General features: G+C 43.7%; 1 protein-coding gene across 4 annotated transcripts in view; it reads right to left on the reverse strand.

The window, feature by feature from the left end:
- Window positions 1-24,264, reverse strand: part of LOC122450803 (cytochrome P450 7B1) — a 735,954-nt gene that overhangs the window by 438,892 nt on the left and 272,798 nt on the right. Inside the window, exon 7 of one of the 4 annotated variants that reach the window (XM_043483043.1) lies at window positions 3,366-3,405. The exons of 2 other annotated variants lie outside the window; for them this stretch is intronic. In XM_043483043.1, coding sequence (XP_043338978.1) covers window positions 3,381-3,405 — 25 coding nt within the window. In that variant the 3' untranslated portion in view covers window positions 3,366-3,380. Of the gene's footprint in view, window positions 1-3,365; window positions 3,406-6,446; window positions 6,493-24,264 lie in introns of those variants that run through there. One more of the 4 variants, XM_043483044.1, reaches the window with a different exon arrangement.

Genomic DNA, 24,264 nt, shown 5'->3' on the forward strand with positions numbered 1-24,264 from the left:
TCCCTGGTGGCTCAGAGGGTCAAGAATCCACCTGCAATGCAGGACACCTGGGTTCTATCCCTGGGTCAGGAAGATCCCCTGGAGAAGAGAACGGCTACCCACTCCAGTATTCCTGCCTGGAGAATTCCAAGGACAGAGGAGCCTGGCAGGCTACAGTCCACGGGGTCGCAAAGAGTTGGACTAGACTGAGTGACTAACACATACACACATACCCATCCCTAGGCCTCACAGTGAGAACACATTTGTCTAGAGAAGTTTTTCTCAGCATCTCTTGCTCCTTAAATTAGTGCTAATTTCACATCAGCACAGTCTGTCTGGTTACCACCAAGTGCTACAAAAAGCAAGAGTTAAATACAAAAGGTGGCTACTTAGACACACCCTGGGTTTCTGTGTGGAGAGAAATGCAATAATCTAACATGGCCCTGAAGCTTTGTTGCTAGAACCACCTCTCACAAAGGGTCCACGTCGTCAGATGCCCTCTAACCTGTAGCCTGTTATAAGCGAACACAAGGTTACTAACATCCTTGGTTTTAAGTCACTAGACTGCTTTTGTTGTTGCTGACGTTGTTATGAAATTTGCTTCGGACGTGTGAGGTGATGATGAGCTTCTTTTCATGTGAAAGGATTATGTTCCCGACAAGTTTTCCGTAAAACAAACGCTTAAACCTGTTTCCCTGGGTGAGCTTGTCCTAAGTCATTGCCACTTTCCCATCCCATTCATCTTACGACCAATGACTTTTCCAAGTAGACAACTGAGCAATGATTGGAGCCACCCACACAAAGTAAGGTGCCCCCATCACACTACCACCCCTTCCACATTTTTTCATAAAGGTGATTCAGAGTAAGAACCACTTGCATGTTTGTTTACTCTTTTAATCAGCAATTGCTACCTCAAATATTTATCCAACAATTTCCCTTAAATATTTGTTCAGCTATTTAATCAGCAATTATTTGCTTAAATATTTATCAAACAATAATTGTACTTAGGCGATTATACCCAGGAAGAGGAAATCACAGTCTTTGTTCTCAAAGCTACCCTTGGGAGAGAGCAAGAATAACATTTCCCAATAGAAGGCTGAGCAGTAGAAACATAAATTAGGACTCTAGAATTTCAGAGACAAAAGAAATCCCAGCCAGTTAAGAAGTCAGGGAAGGAGTGAGCACTTTGTACAGCAATGACATTTACCCCAAACATTGAAGAAGGGATAAGGTTATGGTGGAGAAAAATGAGAGTGAAGGGCATTGCATCATGGGGCTGCAAATATAGAGGACTATGGCACCCCACTCCAGTACTCTTGCCTGGAAAATCCCATGGACAGAGAGCCTAGTAGGCTGCAGTCCATGGGGTCACAAAGAGTCGAACACGACTGAGCGACTTCACTTTCACTTTTCACTAATGAGTAGCCAGCTGACCTGAACAAAAGGTCATGCAATACCCATGTAATGCTATATCCATACAATGGAATTTTATTCAGCCATTAAAAGAAAAGAAGTCTTGATACATGCTACACTTTGGATTAATCTTGAAAACATTATACTAAGTGAAAGAAGCCAGTTACAGAAGTCCATGTATTATATGATCCTATTCATAGGAAAGTCTAGAAGAAGGAAATCATAGAGACAGAAAGTAGACTAGTGGTTGCTTGAGGCTGAGAGTAGGGACAGGGGTTGAAGAGACAGGAGAAACTGAAAGCTAGAGGATAAAACTTCTTTTTAAGGTGATGAAATGCTTCTAAAATTGATGGCGATGATGGTTACACATACCTGTGGACATACTTAAAACCAGTAAAACTGTACACTTCAAATGGATGAATTGTAAGGTAGGTGAATTATATCTGAAGATAGAAAAGCAGAGTCAAGTAAGCACCACAAAGGATTTTAGAAAAGTAGAGTCCAATACTTTGGCCACCTGATGTGAAGAAATGAGTCACTGGAAAAGACCCTGATGCCAGGAAAGATTGTGGGCAGGAGAAGGGAGCAACAAAGGAGGAGATGGTTAGATAGCATCACCAACTTAACAGACAAGAGATTGAGCAAACGCCGGGAGATGGTGCGGGACAGGGAAGCCTGGGGTGCTGCAGTTCGTGGGGTCGAAAAGAGTCAGACACGACCTAGCGACTGAACAACAGCAGTCAAGTAAGCCCTGTAAGGGTTTTAATTGCCACAATAAAATGTAGAGTTTGTCAAGGACAGCAAGGAAGTGATTCAACCTACTGTTGGGGAGACTTGACATAAAAGGGATTTGATAGCCAAAGCTTAAAAGATGGGTCGGTGTTTATTGTTCTCCCCAATACTAAGAATCTTCTTCCGATTCATTAGCTATGCTGCCCCTACGATGACCTGTTAAAAAGTAAAAGCTGATCATGCAAGAGAGGTTTTCTGAGGCACTGCTGATGTTCTATTTCTTTCTGTTGTCAACTTGAAAAATGGTCACAACCTAGAAATGGAGAGTTACGTTTTACTCAGTGGGAATTTTTTGGACTTCAAGCCCAGGAGGCAGCATCTCAGGTGATCCTGAGAGAACTGTTTTGAAGAGGTTGGGGAGAAGTCAGGTTATATAGAAGTTTGCAGCAAGGAGCAGGTAGTCTGAACATCAAAAGATGATTGCTAATTAAGGAAAATCATATATCGCAAGGAATTTAGCACTTTTCTATGGATGTGAAGATGCAGATAGCCGGCACTGTTCTCAGAAATTCACATTTGGAGGGTCAGAATCGCGGATGGCTGTGACATCCTTGTTTATTGATACGGCAGGAAATATTCCATTTCACACTGTGGATAGAGGGTACATGAGTGCAATGGCTCTGTGTATAGTGATTTATACATTCATTGGAATAGATAATTCAGAGCAGAATGGAAAAACCTCACTATATTTCCATCTGCCTAAAACCACTCAGTAGCAGCACATCACCAACACAGTGGAGACTCACCTTCTTGGTACAACTTGGCTTTGTTCGGAAATTCCATCCTCAGCTACTACGCAGTTCCCCCGTGTAGTGTGTGAGTATGTTCAGTCATGTCTGACTCTTTGCGATCCCATGGACTGTGGCCCACCAGGCTCCTCTGTCCATGGGATTCTCCAGGCAATCTTCTCAACCCAGGAATCGAACTCCTGCATTGGTAGGTGGATTTTTTTTTTTACCACACGGAGTAAGCTTCAAGTTTTAAGTGCGTCTCAGAGCCTGGGACTCTGACGTGGATGCAGGCAGTTTATCTGGGAGGTGATGTTAAGTTAGGAGATAGGTGGGCTCCAGGTGAGACATTTACAACTGGCCTCCTATTTGCATTTCATGGGGCTTTAAGAAGTGGGCTTCATGCTGGGCACTTACAACAGTCAGCATTTCTTGAGACAAGAAATAGGTGGGCTCCAGTTAAGGCATTTACAAGCAGCCTCCTGTTTGCTGTCTGAAATGGAAGTAACAACAGAACAGGGTAAATAGCCAGTGTTTGTCTCTTGTAAACACCTTAAGGTAACAGTCATGACAATAATCAAGGTAATGGTCATGGCAAGGACAAAGAGGGGCAAAACCTCGTTCGAGTGAAGGATTAAAGGACCTCCGCTCCCCCTCTCTTTTGGGACAAGAGAGATAACCACACATGTGCAGAAAGGTTTCTTGTGTATCAAAAGTCAAGGGGTAACACCAGGTCATAATGAGTCTTGCTCCTCCCAGAAGCCTTCACTTTGAGATCCATCTTGACTGAGAGGTGCGTGTGCACCCAGAGGAGTGTCCCAGGATAGGTCAGGTGTGGAAAAAGAAATCAGATAATTGACCCGAAGGAAGACAAAGACCTGGAAGAACTGCCATATATAAATGATTCAACGGCCTCTTTACTGCGCTCCTCCTCACTAGGGGGGACGCCCACACCTTTTCTCTCCAAGTGTGCATCTCTGCCTTGCTTCTGTCTTAACTAAACTAACATTCCTCTATGTGCTCTCCCACTTGAAGTTGTGTTACGTCTCTAATAACAAACTTTGTACCTGCATTTCCAGTTTCTGACTCTGGGATAAATGCATTTTTCCCTGGGGGCAGAGATCCAGGGAAAAATAGCTTCTAACCTCTAGATCTTGCTGGAACAGTGGCTAGGATTCCTGGCTTTCACTCAGGCTACCCAGGTTCAATTCCTGGGTGGGGAATTATGATCTTGCTTTATACCACAGCTCACTGCTGCCTCTCAGAGATCAATATCAGGCAGCGAGAGTGAGGGAGGGGCACCCGAGGAGGGAAAGCTGATGGAAAGATGGCAGCAGCCGTAGTAAGGTCACCATAGCAGGCAATGGGGCTTTAGTTCCAATTTAATGGCTGTTTAATATTTCAGGTTTTTCGGACAAGTGGAGCAGTACTTCTCAAACTTTGTGGTCTCACAACCCTTCTACTCTCTTAAAAATTGTTGAGGATCCCAAAGAGCTGTCGTTTATGTTAATTATGCCTATCAAAATCTACCATAGGAAAAAACTGAAACTGGAATATATTAAAATATATCATAAAACATTACATAGCATAATAGCATATTTACACAAGTGACATATTTTTTATGAAAAATAGCTATATGGTGTGATGAATTTGGCATTGTTTCTCTATTTCTGCAAATGTTTTTCGTGTCTGGCTTTATAGAAGACAGCTGGATCCTCCTATCTGATTTTGCATGTCAATCTGTTGTGATGTTGTTTGGGTTGAAGTCTAGGAAGAAAATCCAGTCTCATACAGAGGTGTAGTTCGAAAAAGAAGGTGTTTTTTAATAACATTTTCAGGTAATTTGAATATTCTTTGAAACTACAACAAAATTCATTGAAAGGCCATTTCTTAAAGGTTAACTGCACTGTAAGATCAAAATCCACTTTAACACCATGCTTTGGTCACTGTGAAAGTATTGTTTCACTGAGTTACAGATTTTTATTATGCAATATCAAAAACTCATATTTGTTAAGATCACTGCCTATTGGGCTTCCCAGTTAGCACCAGTGGTAAAGAACTCGCCTGCAAATGTAGGAGACATAAGAGATGTGGGTTCAATCCCTGGGTCAGGAAGATCCCACTGGAGGAGGGCATGGCAATCCTCTGGAGAATCCCACGGACAAAGGAGTCTGGAGGGCTACAGTTCATAAAGTCTCAAAAAGTCGGACACAATTGAAGTGACTTAGCACACATCTCATCAGAAAATTCTTTAAGTAATAGGAAACTGTCATACCCACAGTGGTGAATTTGTTTTCAAAAATTCTAATTTTCATTTGAATTCAAATCTTACCACTGGCAATCAATCCTGTGAGTTGCTTTTCTTCAAGTCATAGGTTTTACTTTGTCCAGTTTTTTAAGAAACTCTCTGCCAAATATCCCAGTCTGTATAACCGTTGCTTGTCAGTTATTTTTTAAAGTAAAAATGGTGTTCCGTGCATGCAGAAGTCTAGATTTAATGAAATGAATACTGTTTACTGCCTCTTTAAGGGCATTTTAAGTGAAACTGACATTTTCTGTTTGTTTTTTTTTTTTTTTACTATTAGTGTGTGGTGTTGAATAACAAAATGGCAAATGAAAAGCACAGCTAGATACCACTCTCTTGATTTCCAGAGCTCTTCCCACTACTGTTTTTGCACCATTAGTGCAAATGTCCACCCAATAAAAAAGGTCCCATAATATCCCGGCATTATTATGACAGTTGTTTTGGCCTCAGGGAACCCCCAGAATCTCAGGGACCTCCAGAGATGCACAAAGCTTGCTTTTGGAACCACGGAAGGGGAGTTGCTGTGTGCCACAGACCATCAGCATCCTTGAAAAGGATTTCAAGAGTCCATTAAATTAGATGCATTTAAACGGGGTCAAAATCATGGTCTAACACGATAGTAACTACTCAGCCCATCCTGGCAGTGCCTCTTCATCAGTTCTGGCCCATTTTGCTGTATCCCAAGCCTATCAGAAGCCCTGCTTATTATCTGATGCCCATAGTGTCCCACAAGTGGGACCCAAAACACAAAATGAAGACAATCAGGAAAGAGAAACAGAAGGTCTTTTGTCATATGAAACACACAGTTTCACTGTCGATGGGTTCAAGAACCATCAGCAGGTGGTCAAGTTCTTCTTGAACAGCTCAGCCACGTTTCAGATGTCTTCAGAGAAACTATACCCAAGGGACTTTAGACACATCCAGGTGTGAGCTCCAATCCATTGCCATGGTCCAGGCTGAAATTCAGGCAGCAGGAAGGAAAATGATGCCAGGGGAAAGCGTGCTAGCCGTTCAGGCGCTTCTGACTCTTTGCAATCCATGGACTGTAGCCCACCAGGCTCCTCTGTCAATGGAATTCTCCAGGCAAGAAAACCGGAGTGGTTTCCCACTCCCTTTCCCAGGGGCTCTTCCCAGCCCAGAGATCAAACCTGGGTCTCCCACATTGCAGGCAGATTCTTTACCATTTGAGCCACCGGGGAAGCCCCGATTCCAGCAGAGGATAAAGTCAGAGGCCAGACTTGAATTTACTCCTTCTAATGCTTTCCTTGGAGTATTCTGTGCATTAGAGAAGAAAGGTCATTCTTTTTAGCAAGGATGGAAAGAGAAGAACATATCTGATGGAGATTCAAATGAAAAATACCCAAGGATTGTAGCTGACCAGTGCCTGAACTGATTTTCAAGACTGCATAGGTCATACGCTTGGGAGAGCCATCTGCTGTGTGCCCTAGTTTCCCTTCTGACTCATCTCTTACTGGACCATGACTGAACTGAAAGCTTCGTCACTAAGGCAAATGTTAATAATATTCAGACCTGTCATTTGAATAGTGCTCCACGGTTTACAAATATTATCCTAGCATTTGTTAACCACCTAAACTTGGGCATATGTGTCTTTGTTAGTTCCTTTAGTAATAGTAATATTTAAAGGTATTGAGAATTTACTAGGTTAGGGTTTGTGCTAGGTATTCTTTGTGTGTGTGTTATTCAATTGTGTCCGACTCTTTGCGACACCATGGGCTATAGCCCCCAGGCTCCTCTGTTCATGGAATTCTCCAGGCAAGAATACTGGCGTGGGTAGCCATTCCCTTCTGCAAGGGATCTTCCCCACCCAGGGGTCGAACCCACATCTCCTGCATTGGCCGGCAGTTACTTGCCACTGAGCCACCTGGGAAGCCCATAGGATGGTTAATCAATGGCAGCTCTTATGGCCATTGCTTTGCTGCAGATATACTGCAGCTGCCTTGTATGCGCTGGTTCTTAACGTATAAGTTAAGGTCCTTCGGCTGAAAGAACAAAATAAAATCTGCCTCACATACACTAAATGGGCTTCCTTTGTGGCTCAGCTGGTAAAGAATCCGCCTGCAATGAGAGAGACCAGGGTTCAGTCCCTGGGTTGGGAAGATCCCCTGGAGAAGGGAAAGGCTACCCACTCCAGTATTCTGGCCTAGAGAATTCCATGGACTGAATAGTCCATGGGGTCACATAGAGTTGGACACAAGTGAGCAACTATCACTTTTGCATTAATGGAGATTTTTTTCAAAGTATATAGAGCCCTTAAAAACCTGACAAAAAACTGGAGAGTTAGACACAACAAATGAGAAGTAACAAGTAGACTTGTGGGTCCAAGAGGTAGGAGAGGTTTTAACTGCCATGTGAAGACTCTTCACTATTTTCAATCTTGTAGTCACCTGTTCAAGATCCAAATTCTAGCTTGAATCACAGAGTAGATCTCCCAGGGGAAAAGTAACTAGTTAAAACACCAACAAATACCTAATGCTTCTAATAAGACACGTCTATTTAAACATTTAAATAAAATAATTTAGGTTATAATTGGCATTTACTGGTGTGGGGAATGGATTGAAACTGCATTTTTAAGTCCCATTTGCCATACACGTTTGTTGTGGATTTCATGAGCTCAAAGAATTTGAGGCATGTAAATACTACAAAGTGGCCACTAGATGGCAGTCATAAGGGTTAGGCATCATTTAAAAAGAAGTGAACCGCTAAATCTCAAATTTTTCAGCACTTAAACATTCTATTTAACTAGCTTTGTGTAATAGTTTTGTGAATCTTGAAATTATTCTCCCAAGGATTTCTATTTGAGAAAACTGATATTCAGAGAAATTCACTGACTTGTCCTGTGTCCAGAGTTTAAAAATGGATTTTGTCTATGTTCGGTGCTCTTTCTGCTAAATGTACTGAGTTCTTTATACTGAAAAGGTTTCAAGGACTCTAAAGTTTCCAAGCTTAGAAATGTGGTACTGTACTATAAGTCGCTCAGTCATATCTGACTTTTTGCAACTCTATGGACTGTAGCCCGCCAGGCTCCTCTGTCCATGGCATTTCCCAGGCAAGAACACTGGAGTGGGTTGCCATTTCCTCCTCCAGGGGATCGTCCCCATCCAGGGACTGAATCTGCATCTCCTGCACTGGCAGGCAGATTCTTTACCACTAGCATCACCTGAGAGATCTCTAATATTGTCTAATGACTTGACTCAAGAGAGTTGACTTAGTGAGAGCTAGTGATGTACATATGAACCTTGCAAAGATCCAACAGAATGAACCTTTTTCATACTCTCCCCAGCTCCGTCATTTTTGATCTTCAAGGTAGAGTTAGTAACCATCTATGTTGTATTTTTTCATTAGTGACAAAAAAAAGACTTCAACTCACAACTGGATTGTTTAAGTATTGGTAAATATTGAGCGTTAAGATTTTTTTTCTTTTAAGAAATATGTCCTTTCAATCTATACTTCTTAGTTACATGATCTATATCTTTTGGTCCTTGGTAGTAGAATATTGGGCTTCCCTGGTAGCTCAGACAGTAAAGAATCTGCCTGCAATCCAGGAGACTCAGGTTTGATACTTGGATCAGTAAGATCCCCTGGAGAAGGAAATGGCTACCCGCTCCAATATTCTTGGAGAATTCCATGGACAGTAGAATTTTATATTAACCATTAAGAAATTTTTTCGTACAAAGGGAATTTTAAAGTAATTTTTCAAATTCTGATAAGAGGATCGAGAATCTTTCTCTGAAAAATTCCTCATTTTCCAAGTTAGGAAACAGCATCCCAGAAAGTTTACCTAAGTTACCCAAGGTCACACAGTGGATTCATAACCAAGGTTGGACTGAACACTGATTCCTGCCCAGAAGAAGGTACTTTTAACAAAAGCTATGATATTTCCTTCTTACATACGTACAGACTTCTTACATACTTCCTTCATACATACTTCCTATGACACTCCCTTAAGAAACTTCACTAGTAAAATAATACCTGTAGGATTGAACCAAAAAGTCTTCAGTAAAGCTTGGTCTACTGAACACAGGTATACAATCTGGCTAAAGGATTCCCATCCTAAGGATCACCGTGACAAACACACCAGAGCCCGCCTGTGTCAGAATATCGCATTTGGCTTTGCACTTCACCCCTTCTGGCCATAGACTTCCCTGGTGGCTCAGACGGTAAAGTGTCTGCCCACAATGTGGGAGACCTGGGTTCCATCCCTGGGTCGGGAAGGTCCCCTGGAGAAGGAAATGGCAACCCACTCCAGTACTCTTGCCTGGAAAATCCCATGGACGGGCGAGCCCGGTAGGCTACAGTCCATGGGGTCACAAAGAGTGGGACATGACTGAGAGAATTCACTTTCACTTTCTTCTGGCCAAAGGACCCAAGTACTAGATGCTATGCTCCCAAAGAGCAAAATAGGTAGTATATTATGTAAGAAAGCCCTTTCACTTATGTAAGAGAGCCCAGATAAATAAACAGAACATCTATGCTGCCAAATAGGAGCTAAAATCCACAACAACCACAGAAGATCTATGGTTACTTCAAGAGGGATGGGCAACATTGTCACTATTCATTATGGCAATAGGCCTGAGCTAATGACCAACCTAGAGGACACAGTTCACAGTGATGAAGAACACGCCCTCCTGCTGTTCTCTCTACCCCCTCCACTCCTGTCCAGCACACACAAACCCCAAGAATTACAACCTATTCACCTTGGTTGATTTTTTTCAGTTCAATAAAACTTTTCAACATTCCCGAGAGTCACTCTCCTGTGTGTACAGGTTCAGCATTGAAGGCATTCTTTCCAAGCTCATAGTTCTGCCCCTTTAACCTTTAATGAAATATAACACTCAGCTAATCATCTGGACGATGTTTGTTCTTCTGTAATAAACAGACAACGTGATGGAGTAGAAAGTGTTCATCAGCTCGTCTCTCACCTAGATGTGACAACTACCTTGATGCCTAATCAGTAGAAAGCTTTTCATTTGATTTGGCTTCTTTCATGTGTGTGTATATTAAGTCCTCTAACTTTCCTGAGGTTCATTGTGCTTATGTATTAATATAAAAATTTTTTGGGTAAATGATATCTGCCCCACATAGTATTGGTAGGGATGATCTGTTTGCAAGTAACAGAAACCATCTTGAGCTATACTAACCAAAAATTAGGTGTTTATTAAGGAAACAGGGATGCATTTCAACCCAGGAAATAAGCAATACCTCAGGCAAGGCTAAAACCATAAATTGAGATTCAAAAGTCTTTAATCATTCTTCATCTCTTGCCTCTGTACCTTCTTCAATCTTCTCTACCTCTGGGCAGGCCAGGTTTCTCGGCCTCTATGTCTGTACAGTAGAACACAGGGCAGAAGAATGGCTAAAAGGTGACTAGTTATGTGGTTGAAGGCATGTTACAAAGTTCCCCAAGAATTGTTTTCAGCACGGGAGAATGGGTCTCTTCATAGTTGTGTCTCTCCTTGGGCTTCCCAGGTGGCTCAGTGATAAAGAATCCATCTGCCAATGCAGGAGACACAGATTAGATCCCTGGGTCAGGAGGATCTGCTGGAAATGGCAACCCACTCCAGTATTCTTGCCTGGACAATCCCATGGACAGAGGAGCCTATGGTGTGCTATAGTCTATGGGGTCACAAAAGAGTTGGACATGACTTGGCAACTAAATAACTCTCCTTTAAAGATTAAATAAACCAATGTATATTAAGAACTTAGAGGAGCCCTAACAGTAAGCATTGAATAAATACAACTCATTACTACAGGTCCACAAGCTCAATCCTAAAGGAAATCAACTCTGAATATTCATGGGAAGGACTGATGCTGAGGCTGAAGCTGGAGTTCCCAAACTTTGGCCATCTAATGCAAAGAGCCGACTGATTGGAAAAGACCTGATGCTGGGGAAGATTAAAGGCAGGAGAAGGGGGCAACAGAGTATGCGATGGTTGGATGGCATCACAGACTTGATGGACGTGAGTTTGAGCAAACTCCAGGAGATGGGGAAGGACAGGGAAGCCTGGCGTGCTGCAGTCCATGGGGTCGCAAAGAGCTGGGCGTGACTGAGCGACTGGACAACAACAAAACACAAGCTCTTACCCTCGATTTTCTGTCTCCAAAGCTCTGAAAGTCAAAAGCTTTTCTAAGTTTTTAGCAAAATTATTTAGTGTCAAAACATAACCTGATTTGAATTGATACAGTCAACGTCTTGATTTCAGTTAATGAGGATATGTATGTCTTTTGCTACAGAAATAGGAGTGTGTTTGGTTATGGTGTGTTGCTCAGAACCCACTGTGGGTGCTAAGTCACTTCAGTCACTTTGTGACTCTATGAGCCATAGCCTGCCAGGCTCCTCTGTCCGTAGGATTTCCAAGGCAAGAATACTGGAATGGGTTGCCATTTTCTCATCCATGGGATCTTCCCACCCCAGGGATTGAATCTGCATCTTTTTGTCTCCTGCATTGGCAGGCAGGTTCTCACAATACACTGAGGATACTAGAAAATATATGATAAAGGCACCTAATTTTCTAAAATTAAAAAATTCTGAATTCTGAAACAGATCTGGTCCCAAGGGTTTTGGCTAAGTGACTGGGGGCTTGTTTTACTAACACTAAAAAAAATGTAATTATGGCCTAAACCTTAGGTAATACTCTAAGATATTAGTTTATATTTGAACCTTGTTAGAATAGCAAACTTTCTCACTGAATCATCTTATTTATCTACCAACCACAACCACAACAGAACCACAACAAAAGCAATGCAGCTATAGCCCGGTATTAGTCAACATGGGCTGTGATAACAAAATACCATAGACTGAGTGACTCAACCAACAGAAATTTATTTTCGAATAGTTCTGGAAGCTAGACATCTGAGATCTTGCTGCCAGCACATTCGGATTCAGTGAAGACTTCCTGGTTTATAGAGAAAGTTCTGTGTACTCAGATGATCTCTCTGTGTCCATGTGGTAAGGACAGAGAAATCTCTCTGATGTCTCTTCTTATAAGGCACTAATCCCATCATGAGGGCCCTTCCCTCATGACCTCACCTCACCCAAATTATCTCTCAAAGACCCCAGCTCCAAATACGATCACATGGTGGGTTGGGGCTTCAACATGTGAAATTAGAGGGGACACTGCAGATAGTGACTGTGGCCATGAAATTAAAAGATGCTTGCTCCTTGGAAGAAAAGCTAGGACCAACCTAGACAGCATATTAAAATGTGGAGACATTACTTTGCTGACAAAGGTCTGTTTAGTCAAAGCTATGGTTTTTCCAGTAGTCACGTACTGGACGTGAGAGTTGGACCATAAAGAAGGCTGAGCACTGAAGAATTGATGCTTTCAAATCGTGGTGCTGGAGAAGACTCTTGAGAGTTCCTTGGACAGCAAGGAGATCAAACCAGTCAATCCTAAAAGGAAATCAACCCTGAATGTTCACTGGAAGGACTGAGGCTGAAGCTGAAGCTCCAATACTTAGGTCACCTGATGTGAAGGCCAACTCACCGGAAAAGACTTTGATACTGGCAAAGATTGATGGTAGGAGGAGAAGGGGGTGACAGAGGGTAAGATGGTTAGATGATATCTGACTCACTGGACATGAGTTTGAGCAAATTCCAGGAGATAGTGAAGGACAGGGAAGCCCGGCGTGCTACTAGTCCATGGAGTTGAAAAGAGTCAGACACAACCGGGCAAGTGAACAACAACAAACATTCAGTCCAGAACAGCCGGTTAACCATATAACTCAAAGACAAGGCAGAGGATACTAATCTATGCGCCGATTCATTCACTGACTTTTCAACAAGCTTTTCCTTTAAGCACCCTCTGTGTCCACACAGCTGTTATACAGACTTGAGGGAGGCAGATACAGTCACTGCTACCACATTCTAGTGACACCACTCTGCTTCCTTTCCCCCCAAGTCACCAGCAAGCACATAGAGGAAGGCGGTCGCAAAGCATAAGTGTCACCATGTGGCTTCCCCCAGGGACCTCCCTCCTGACATGTGGACAGTGGGCTCTCAACTTGTCGTGTGCCTGCTCCAGCAACGACGTGTGGAGTGACCGGACCACGTTGCACACGCCTGCCGTCTGACTCGGGGCCCTGGAATTCTGGTCTCCAGGGCCAGCTCTCTGACGAAGGGAAGCACGCAGAAGGCACCGTGGATTGATTGTCTGTTGACTGCAATGTGCCCTTAGCCTCCCCAGGGCACTGTCTCAAAGCCTGGACTACACAGCCAACTCCATTTGACAAGCGAGGCATCTTACAAAGCAGTGACCTCGGCCCCACTAACGTGCTTGCCTCGAGGTGTGGAGTGTCCCCGCATGCACCCTGTGGTCTGCCGGGGTTTAGCACACTCAAGGCAGCAGACACAGCAGAGACCTGTCCTAAGTAAACACAGCTCCCGAGGGCTCACAGTGGACTCGGACAACCCTTTTTCCTTTATCAGACATTACTTTTTTTATCTAGAAAGTGAGGCATTTGGCTCAGAAGACAATGATGTCAAACTCTGCAATAGCAGCAGCATCACCTGTACCCAAGAAAGTTTACATGGGAGCCTCACATGCTTCGTGCTCTGGTAATAATTATTACCTGTTGTCCCCCAAACACTGGCATGTCTTGTACTTTTGCACATGCTATTTTCTTTGTAAGGAGTGTCCCCAGATAACATTCTGCAAACCTAACTCAACAATCATCTGCTGTGCAAAGCCTTTCCTGACAACCCCTCTCCCCAACTTCTTCCTACAAAGTGTCAGTGACTCGTTTGATCGTTAATTCATACAGAGATTTAAATTAAACTTCACCCATGTTGCATCAAGTACTGTGCTAGAACACAGCTGAACAGTAGCCTCGCTTTACAATCTTTAAAGCTCAGCATTTCCAGGTGGCTCAGTGATAAAAAAAAATTCACCTGCCAATGCAGGAGATGCAGGCTTGATCCCTGGGTCAGGAAGATCCCCTGGAGAAGGAAATGGAACCTGCTCCACTATTCTTCTCTGGAGAATCCCATGGACAGAGGAGCCTGCTGGGCTACAGACCATGAGCTTGCAAAGAGTCAGACATGATTGAGCATGCACGCAAACACACAATGACCTATAAAGAAGATGACCAGCTCTGTTTGAGTGGGCCCTTGAGGTTATGGAGAGCTTTGCCAAACATATTAAAGATAGGGCTGGGGAGGAAGGAGGAAGTGGATTCCCAGCCAGGAGAATAGGGCGTGCTAAGACATATCTTTGCAACAACATTGGTGGAGCTGGTGGAGGATCATTTTAATCAAGTGTACGGAAGAATGTGTATGTATGTGGGACAGGAACTGGAAGAAGGTGGACTGTTAAGTCAGATCTTAAAGGGTCTTGGATGACAATCAAGGTGGTTTGGACTTGGTCCTGTAGGCAAGGGAAGATCTCGAGGGTTTTTAAGCAGTGAAGTGACATCCATAAATCTGCCTTTTAGAAATATCACTCCAGGGGCAGTAAGGTGAATGTGCTGAAAGAATTGGAGGCAGGCAAGAGAAAGGGGAGGGGACAATTAGAAGCAGCCCTGGAAAAACATAATCAGAATGTTTACTCAAGGTGGTAGCAGTGGGGAAGGCAGGAAGGCAGAGGGAATTAGGAGGGCGAGACATCGGGGTGGAGTAGTCAGGAGGAGGAGGGAGTAGCGAGGAAGGGAAAGGAGCCCAGAACAATCCCCAGGTTTCTGACTTCAAGAATCTCCACACCCCCTAGATGCCTCAATTTCTATTATTTTACTTCAGGTTCAATTATTTTTATAGGACATTTATTGAGTGCCTTCTCTGAGCCAAAATCTATGTTGATGCTGTGGATAGAAAGATGAGTTAGACAGACTGTTTTCCCTAGTTAAGGAGACAGACACATATGCAGACAATTTCAACACAATGTAATAACTGTTATCATAAAGATCCGCACAAGAATCAGTTTCTCATGTAATTATTCCTGTTTACTCTCTGCTGTTTTTCCTTTTCATCTTTCAGTCCTCAGGATCATGGCTACGACCTCTCACATCACAGGGATTAATTAAGCATTGAATTCAGTTGGCTCCTTTGACCAGGTCTGTTATGATCAAAACTGGTTCACCAGGAGTCCTACAGGGCTCATATCTACCATAGAATGAATAGTATATCTTAACCCCAAGACTGCAAGTGTTCTTGACCTGACATAGTTCATGAGTCTGTAAAAATGTCCAATGAAACACAATAAAGAAGGCAGGGGCAGACCCAACTTGACTTGGGAAACCCTCTCTGCTTTTAGAATATTGATTTCAGGATATGGTTGGTCCTCTGTGTCTACGGATGCAGAACCTACTGATATGGATGTTGGCTATACTATGCCATTTTTATACAAGGGACTCGAGCATCCCAGAATTTTTGTATCCAGTCCCCAGTGGATGGAAGTCAGTTTCCAGACTCTTGTCAGAGATCAAGTTCCACTCTTCTTCTACTCTCATCCCCCAAAACACATGGTAGATCTCAATTGAATGGAAACATTGATCAAATCTTCATGCAGTTTACTCTTCCCTCTCTAGCCCAAATTAATGGAGTCTGATGTTGCTCTGTAAATGTGTTCCTCATTATTAGCTTCATAATATGTACTTAGTTCTAATAATTTCTACAGATCTTTATTTGAGATGAAAAAAATTCATTCTACATATACTCTTTCCTGCCCCAATCAAGTGTCATCTAGTTTTAGTTATTGTAAAAACTTGGGTTTCTGCTTGGGTTATTCCCAAACCAAGCTGTCCAAACTTTGACCTAATGTTTATGTGCCAGACTCTGGTTTATGCAAGCCACAGAAATACAAGGCATTTCAAGACTTCATCAGTCAAGTTGAAACAGAATTCAGTGGTTCATTCTCACCATTGACTATTAGACTCAATAAATAGAGTGTGTTCTTAAGTCCTCAGTGGAGCCAGCTTTGAAAACAGGCAAATGTGCAAACAAAAAGTTAAGTCGTTATTCCAGTTACTAAAGCTACATAACTCATTGTTGAAAATGTGGTTGTTTAAAGGAACCATTTGTTTTTTACGCTCACAGATTCTGCAGGTCAGGAATTAGGAGAGGGAGCCTGGAGATAGTTTGGGGAGCAGGAGGGAAGATTTAGGGTGACCTGATACCTGGAGACTGAGATTATCTGAAGGCGAGTTCACTCGTGTCTGGTGCTGAACTCCGATGACGCTGAAAACCAAGACGGCTGACCAGAGCGCCTCCCTGACCTCACCACATAGCCTGACGTCCATATAGCATGGTGGCCTTGGGGTCAGAGGCCATCCTACGTGGATGTGGCAGAACAAACAAGGCAGAAGGGGTGTGGCCTCTTAGGACCTTGCCTGGGAAGCCACATACTGTCTCTTCCACTGCAATCTGTTGTTTGAAATAGTCAAAACCCTGCCTAGACTCAAGAGCAGGAGAATTAGATTTCACATCTTGATAAGAAGACGCAAGGTCATACTTAAGAAGAGCACGTTGACAGAAGAAAACTTTGTGCAAACCCTTTGTGTAAATCGCAACCCGGAGTTACTACAATTCAACATAACTGAAATAAAACTGTCTTTTCTCCAACACTGCAATTTTTTAATGCTAAAAGTTACAATGTTCAAATTTGCAGAATTCTTATGCAGCTGAAGGCACTGGGCTTCTAGAGAGGACAGTGTGTTTTCTAATTATCTTGGGGAAAAGTGGTATTCTAATGTTAAAATAATAGTTCTGGTTATCTTCAAAAGCCCCTCTGGGATAGAAATCAAGGACGGAACATGTGTACTTTCAGAATGTGGTCGAGCACCAGCCTCAAGAAGCCTGATCTACTGCAGCACTACTGTAAAAAGCCTTATTTTAAAAAATATACCCCGATGTGGTTTACTGCTTTAGTCACTTGGTGTTTCTGTTTGTTTCATATCCATTCCGATATGCTGCCTCACGGAAACAGAGTGCACGCCACCCGAGGAAGGACACAACGGAGGAGCTGTCCCTACAGGAAGCTAGAAGCCGATCGAGCGAGACAGAGGAGTTAAAAGCCAGAGGAAGCAGAGGACAGTGGTTGGTCAGCCGCAGGCAGTCCCCAGCCTTGGTGGGAAGATGCGTCCTTAGAAATAAACAAGGGTTTGGGGAAGTCCAGAGAAGAGAGGCTTTTTCTTACACCACAGAAGCCCAGGAAATCCCAAGCCTCCTGGAGGATTCCTAAATTCAGAGAAAGATGGAGGCACATGGGAGGTAAAGTTGAGAATGACCCCAGGGCAGCATCCACTCAGGAGAGCCCACAAGACACTCGCAGCCTCATTAACACTCACCATTCACAGACCTGGTATTTCCAGGACCGTGATGGGGGATGCTAAGATGCTAAGAGAACCCATGCACTGAGAAAGACCTGGGATGGAACTTGGACCATAGATAATAGGAACGGCAGGCTCCATCCGCAACTGGATCTGATGTCCAGAGCGGTGATCACTCAGTAATCCAACAAAGGTTGCCCCGTGAGCACAGTGTATCCTTGCAGAGACACTGCGAGCAGGCATCAGACAGAATGAGATTTGGCTAGGACTTCACAGCCACCTCCTCCCATCCCCACTCCAAAATCATCCACCTCCTGGAGAGAAAGGAGGAGAAGGGCTGGGAATGGGGGCAGGGAATCCAGAACTGACTCTGCCTAAGTTCTATCATGGTCTGCATGCTAGTGTCCCCCCTTAAATTCACCTGTTGAAGCCTAACACCTAGGAAGATGGTTTAGGAGGTGGGACCTTGAGAGGTGACTAGGGCATGAGGGCAGAGACCTCATGACCGGTGGAATTCGCGCCCTTATAAGATTGGCCTGAGAAAGCGCCCTACTCCCTCCAGTATGTGAGAGCACAGAGAAGCCCAAAGAGGGCTCTCATGCGTGCTAGTGCCTGGATCCTGAACACCCAGAGGAGAGAACTGCGAGCCATAAATTTATGTCATTTAGAAAGTACCCAGGCTGCGGTGTTTTGTTATAGCAGACCACGCAAAGCAGGATAACTTCCCTGAAAAGATATTCATCTAGAACAGACTGAGTTTATCTTAACGACAATGTTTATACTAACAGGTGATGAAATCGTTTGAAAGGACACATGTAATGTCTTTATTTCTCCACTGAGTAGGAGCTAGGGTGGGGCAGGAGAAGAGAAGCAAGAACAGGATGACATCAGTTTGTTTGGGTGTTTTGGCCGCGACATGCAGCATATGGAATTTTCGTTCCTGGACCAGGGATTGAACTCGTGCCCCCTGGAGTGGAAACACCGAGTCTTCACCACTGGACTACCTGGGAAGTCCCAAGATCAGTTTTAAAGCAGAGAGCCTCCTGGTTCTGTATGCTGGATTGTAGTGGATTCTTGTGATCATGCTACAAGCAGTGCGTTTTAACCCTTTCCCTCCTAGACGGCGAGATCACTGAGGACAGGACCCTCCCTTGTGCATCTTTCTACTTCCGGTCCTGGTAAAAGGAGACGCTGTGTAATTTCGTGTGTGTGTGTGTGTGTGTGTGTGTGTGTGTGTGTATACACACACGTGCACGCATTCTCAGTCACTTCAGTTGTGTCCGACTCTTTGCGACCCTATGGACAGTAGCCCTCTAAGCTCCTCTGTCCATGGTATTTCCCAGGCAAGAACACTGGAGTGGGTTGCCATTTCCTTCTCCAGGGGATCTTCCAGACCCAGGGATCAAACCCGTGTCTCTGAAGTCTCCTGCATTGGCAGATGAGTTCTTTACCACTAGCACCACCTGGGAAGCCCCCTATAAATTCCTACTGAAAGTAATAAATGACCCATAAATATATGAATCTACCGAGAGGCGCTCAGTTGCAGGTTGCTCACGGTTTGTATAACTAATGGATAAATAGGTCAGGTTTAGCTACATAGCAAAAGTTCCAAAGTTTGAAACTCATTTCCCAGTCCTCTTCCAGCCTTGCTATGAGTCTTCACCTTGAGTTATGCAATAGTTACATAACAGAGATCCCCAGCAGAGCCCTGCACTTGAAGCCGCTTCTGTTTTGTTCAAATGAAACCCAGATTTCAGGTACATAATGATGGCCCCCTAGAGCTATTATCAGTGTATATTGTGGCTTTGGTGTTGATAATGAGCATGTTCAAGTACATTTCATTCCCCTCCCTGTTTTAATCTCAACAGCACCCTGGTTACAAAGCAGTGGAGCCTGGTCTTATCTCTTCCCCTTCTGTCTGCTTTGGTTCTTTGCAGCAGATTCTTGGGTCAAGGGTCAGGTTCCATTCCTGGCTCTCACCTGGAACAAACTCTTCTTTGCTTTTCCTGTCCCCAATTGTGCTTTTAAAAAAGACAGGCTTTGGGACGACTCCATGTTCTGTCCTAGAAAATTTCTTTTCACTCAAGTCTGTAAAAGGAATGTTCCAAACGTGATAACTATATTCCTTTTGGTCACACCCCACCCAGCCATATGTTGTTGTTTTTTCAGCACACTTAGATTTTTTTGTAGGATGGCAATATGTTGTTTTTTTGGGGTTGCTGCTTGTTTTGGAGTGCTTTTATTTTATTTTATTTTTTTTAGTCCTGTGGTCGTGAGAAACACGCCATATTTCCAGGGTCAGCCCCCTTGACCAGACTCCACATTTCATGGGGGTTGGCTGGTGTCTAAGAAATGTGAAGGCTGGGGAAAGTACTTCTTTTTCTTCTCCTGGTAGATCTCCAGATATGGAGAAAGAAGGCAGAAAGGAAAGCAACCATCATTTTTATTCCTGAAAGTAAAAATGGTCTCCAGCTCCGCCCACTCCCAAGACACCGATGAAGTATTTCTGTGTTTTTGTTATGTGTCTGAGTTCATGTTCATACACTCACATGTCTGTATTTGTAGAGACAAGTTTTCTTATCTTTCTCATTCCACTTTTTTTTTTCTGTGCTATTTCTATGCTTAAGCTTGCTCTTAAGTAAGGCTTATGTTTTTCTCCTCTGTGCCTCTTACCTCTAGCTACCTGGAGAAAGCATAATAGTAGCACCATTTATTGAAACGTTATCTCTGCTTGATCTCCAAATCTCACAAGCCCTGTGAGAAAGGAGGGCTGAGAGATCAGTAATTTGTCCAGCCACAGCGCCGCCAAGTGGCATAACGGGGGAAACACGGGTCTCGCTGACTCGGGGTGTGGTGTTTTATTTTACCTCCCGGACAGTCTCTCTCTGTGACCCTTGCCTATAGCTCTGCCCAGTAAACTAAGTATCTCATCCAGCAGCAGCTCATGATAAAGCCTGTCCATATCTCCATCCACATGTGACCTCTCTCCTTTGAATCTTGGGGCAGGAGCACATGCGTGCTCAGCTGTCCGACTCTGCAACCCTACCGACTGTAGCCCACCAGGCTCCTCTGTCCATAGAATTTTCCAGGCAAAAATACTGGAGTAGCTTGCCATTTCCTTCTCCAGGAATCTTCCAGACCTAAGGATTGAACCCACATCTCTTGCATCTCCTGCACTGGCAGGCAGATTCTTCACCACTGAGCCCCTGGGAAGCCCCCAGTGTCATGGGAAGCAGGAATGCCCTCCATTTATAATCAGACCCCACTTGGGACGTTCACACTGGATGAGGGAAGTCTTGCATCCTGTCAGAAATAAAGGGTGTTAGGAACATCAAGTCTTCAACCACTGCATGTCCCCTGACACTGCACCCGGAGGGGACTCAGGATGGAGGAGAGCAGGATACCAGCCTTAGACAGTTAAGGTGTACATCCAAGGAACAATTTCAATGAGCCCAGACTCCTGCATCTTCCCATACAGAGAAAGTGTTAACTTCATTAACTTGAGATGTCTGGTTTTCTTTCTTTTTTTTAAATTATTTTATTTTTTAAATTATTTATTTATTTTACTTGGTTTTCTTTAATTAACAGCACTTTTTTGATAGTCTGACTTTTTATTTTTTTGCACAAGCTCCTATATATCCTGGCTCCTCCCTTACCTCTTCAGAGCCGTCCCTCAGAGCTGTCCGAGAGGCTGCCTCCAGACTTAAGTCTTCAGCAAGTCCCTCGAATAAAACATGATCCTCAACTTTAAAGCTGTGAATTTTTTTTTTCAGCCTTGATTGAAATCATTTATGGAGCTGTCTTAACTTCCACAGTTACACTGATAAACATTTTAAATTCAGGGACTTCGGTCTTACTCCTGGCTTTATCCTACTAACAGAGCAATTTTGTGGGTTCTGGAGTCAGATAACCTGAATTTGAATCCAGAGCACTTTGCTTTTACGTTCTCCTTATATACGAATATGTAACGAGGCCAATCTATACTGGTGGCCCAGTGGCTAAGACTCTGCGCTCCCAATGCAGGGGACCTGAGTTCAATCCCTGGTCGATACGGCATGCCACAGTTAAAGATCCCAAGTGCCACAATTGAGACCAGGTGCATCCAAATAAATTAATAAACATTAAAAATTTTTCTTACATTTATAAGGAAACCTAACTGCCTATAGATTGGGAGTTAGACATTAGTCCCTTTAGTTGGTTCATCTTTTAGGAAATTCAATTGATTCTCCAGGACTTTCATTTCTAGAACCGAGCATCTTTATCAATGTGCTGCCTCTCCGACATATTTATTCCCCAATGTGAATCTGGGAGCAACACAGTGCACCTGGGTGTCCTGACATATGACTTGTTACTGTCTAGACTGAAACTCGATGTGGGTAGACTTCATTCTGGCTGGGATACTCAAGAGAGAGAAGAAATACTTTTTGCTGGAAACTGCTAGTTCCAAACTTTAGCTTATCCACTATTATCCTGAGCATCTCCTGCCTGCCAAGACCTATATAAATAATTATTCCAAAGATCTAATCAACCATTAATCAAAAATGATAATGATTGTTATAGCAATTATGTTTTTGTCTTCTCTATGCATGTTCTAAGTAGCCTTTTGTGAACTACTTTAGTCCTAACAACAAATCTATGAAGAGGGCACTACTATTATCCCCCACTTTGCAGATGCGAAAACTGAGTCTTTGGAACTTTAAACAATTTGCAGAAGTCTGAAGGATAATCTTGAAACAGAACAGGAATTTGAACACAGGTAGTCTGCCATGTCTGCCATGCAATACTGATCCTTTTTAGTATTTATGGTCAAGTTGGAGTCTTATAACAAGTCTTGGAGGCGGGTGAAATTAGTAGTATTTTGAGAGGAGGAAAAGGCTGGGAAAGGTTAAGGGCTTGTCCAAATTCACTTGCCTTGGAAGTAAAAATGCAGGGCTTTGAGCTCAGGCCATGTGACTAGATAGACTCCAGTCTGGGGCCCTTTGTTCTCTTGGATTCTCCTTCATGGAGTAAAATAGAAGAACAGGAGGGTGGAAGGAAGGACTCATTTCTTTATTCCTCAATCATGTGGTCAAGGAGTTACTGACTCTTTCCAGACCCTTATTAGAAGCAGCAGAAAAACTCATTTATTTTCATTTTGGTTTCACTGACAGCCTTAGATGTCTGTGTAAGATTTTGAACTTCACAGACATACTGATACACACACACACACACACACACACACACACACACACACACCTCTGTTGTTGTTCAGAGTTGTCGTTCAGTCGCTAAGTTGTGTCCGACTCTTTACGACCACATGGACTGCAGAATGCCAGGCTTCCCTGTCCTTCACCATCTCCCAGAGTTTGCTTGAAAAAACACACCTCTGACGAAGACTTACTTTTTGGTTTACCATATCCATACTCCATGTCTTAAAAATAAATCCCATTTTCCTCTCTCTGAGGAAGCTGTGAGTCCAGGGTCCCTACACTATACTCACCATCTCAACTGGGTGTGGCAGTGGCCCCGTGGCTCCAGGGACCAACTTCCTACTTACATCAGAAGATCTCGGGCAGTTAGTCTGTGAGTGTCTACTTTGCTGATACATTTAATTTTCCCTTGTACATAAAAGAGGGAGAGAGGGAACTCCTCAAATCATCCTTTACTTTGCATTCAGAGATGCTATTTTGATACTTCCAGGTTGCCATCGATGCTCTGGTTTGCAGGCAGCTGGAGCAGGGGCCGGGGAGCTGCACTTGACTGACCATCTCCTGCATCGGAAGCAAAGCCCTGGCCCTGAGCAGCACACGTCCTGTCACATAGACACTTCAAAGCCCACAGCTGGCCTTTATCTTGGCTCCAGGACAATCCCAGACTTCTATTCTCCCATTCTTTTGTTCATGATGTTCCCATGGATAAAACTGCCTTTTCCTCCCCATTTTCAATTTTACCTTTTGTGGTCTCACTCATCTTTCGCAGATCAGTAGAATACAGAGTTATATGCAGAAAAATAAAGCAGAAAAGTGAAATGGATTCGGGGGAGGTGGGGGAGACTGTTCAATTTTAATTAGAGTGGTGGGTCAAACTGGGAAGGGGATGTGGAAGGAAAAGCCAGGAGGAAGCCGGGGAGCTGGCGGTAAGGATGTGTGCCGTGTGCTAAGGGGCTTCAGTCCTGTCCAACTCTTCACGACCCTCTGGATTGTAGCCGTCCAGGCCCCTCTGTCCATGGGATTCTCCAGACAAGAATACTGGAGTGGGTTGCCATTTCCTTCTCCAGGGGATTTTCCCGATCCAGGGATAAAACCCAGGTCTCTTCTGTCTCCTGCTTTGGCAGGCAGCTTCTTCACCACTAGTGCCACCTTGGCCCAGATGTTCCAAGGGAACCCAGGAAGCAGCAGCAGGCCAGGAGGGTGGTTGGAGCTGAGGAGGAGATGAGGGGGCTGCAGGAGGTGAGGGAGCAGTGGGTGTGCCAAGAGGCGGGGCCAGACCCTGCGGACTAGGAATCTGACTAAGAGTCTGGCCAAGAATTTGACTTCCTCTCTGAGTGAGATGGGAGTTACTTTCATAATATTGATAGAGGGTTAGTTAGTCTGTAGTTAACACATTTGCTAGTAACCAGCATTGAGTCCCCTCTTCGTTATGATTTCAGAAGCATTCATTTGTGACTATATTTAAGATCTCTGTCCATTGGTCCCTTGTCAATGAGCAGACTAGTGTCCTTTGAGCCAAAAATGTGGGTACCAGTCTTATTTGCATTATTACTGTCTGGGTGTCCTGGGGTAAGTCACT

The sequence above is a fragment of the Cervus canadensis genome, chromosome 12, assembly GCF_019320065.1.
Source record: "Cervus canadensis isolate Bull #8, Minnesota chromosome 12, ASM1932006v1, whole genome shotgun sequence".
Lineage (NCBI taxonomy): Eukaryota > Metazoa > Chordata > Mammalia > Artiodactyla > Cervidae > Cervus > Cervus canadensis.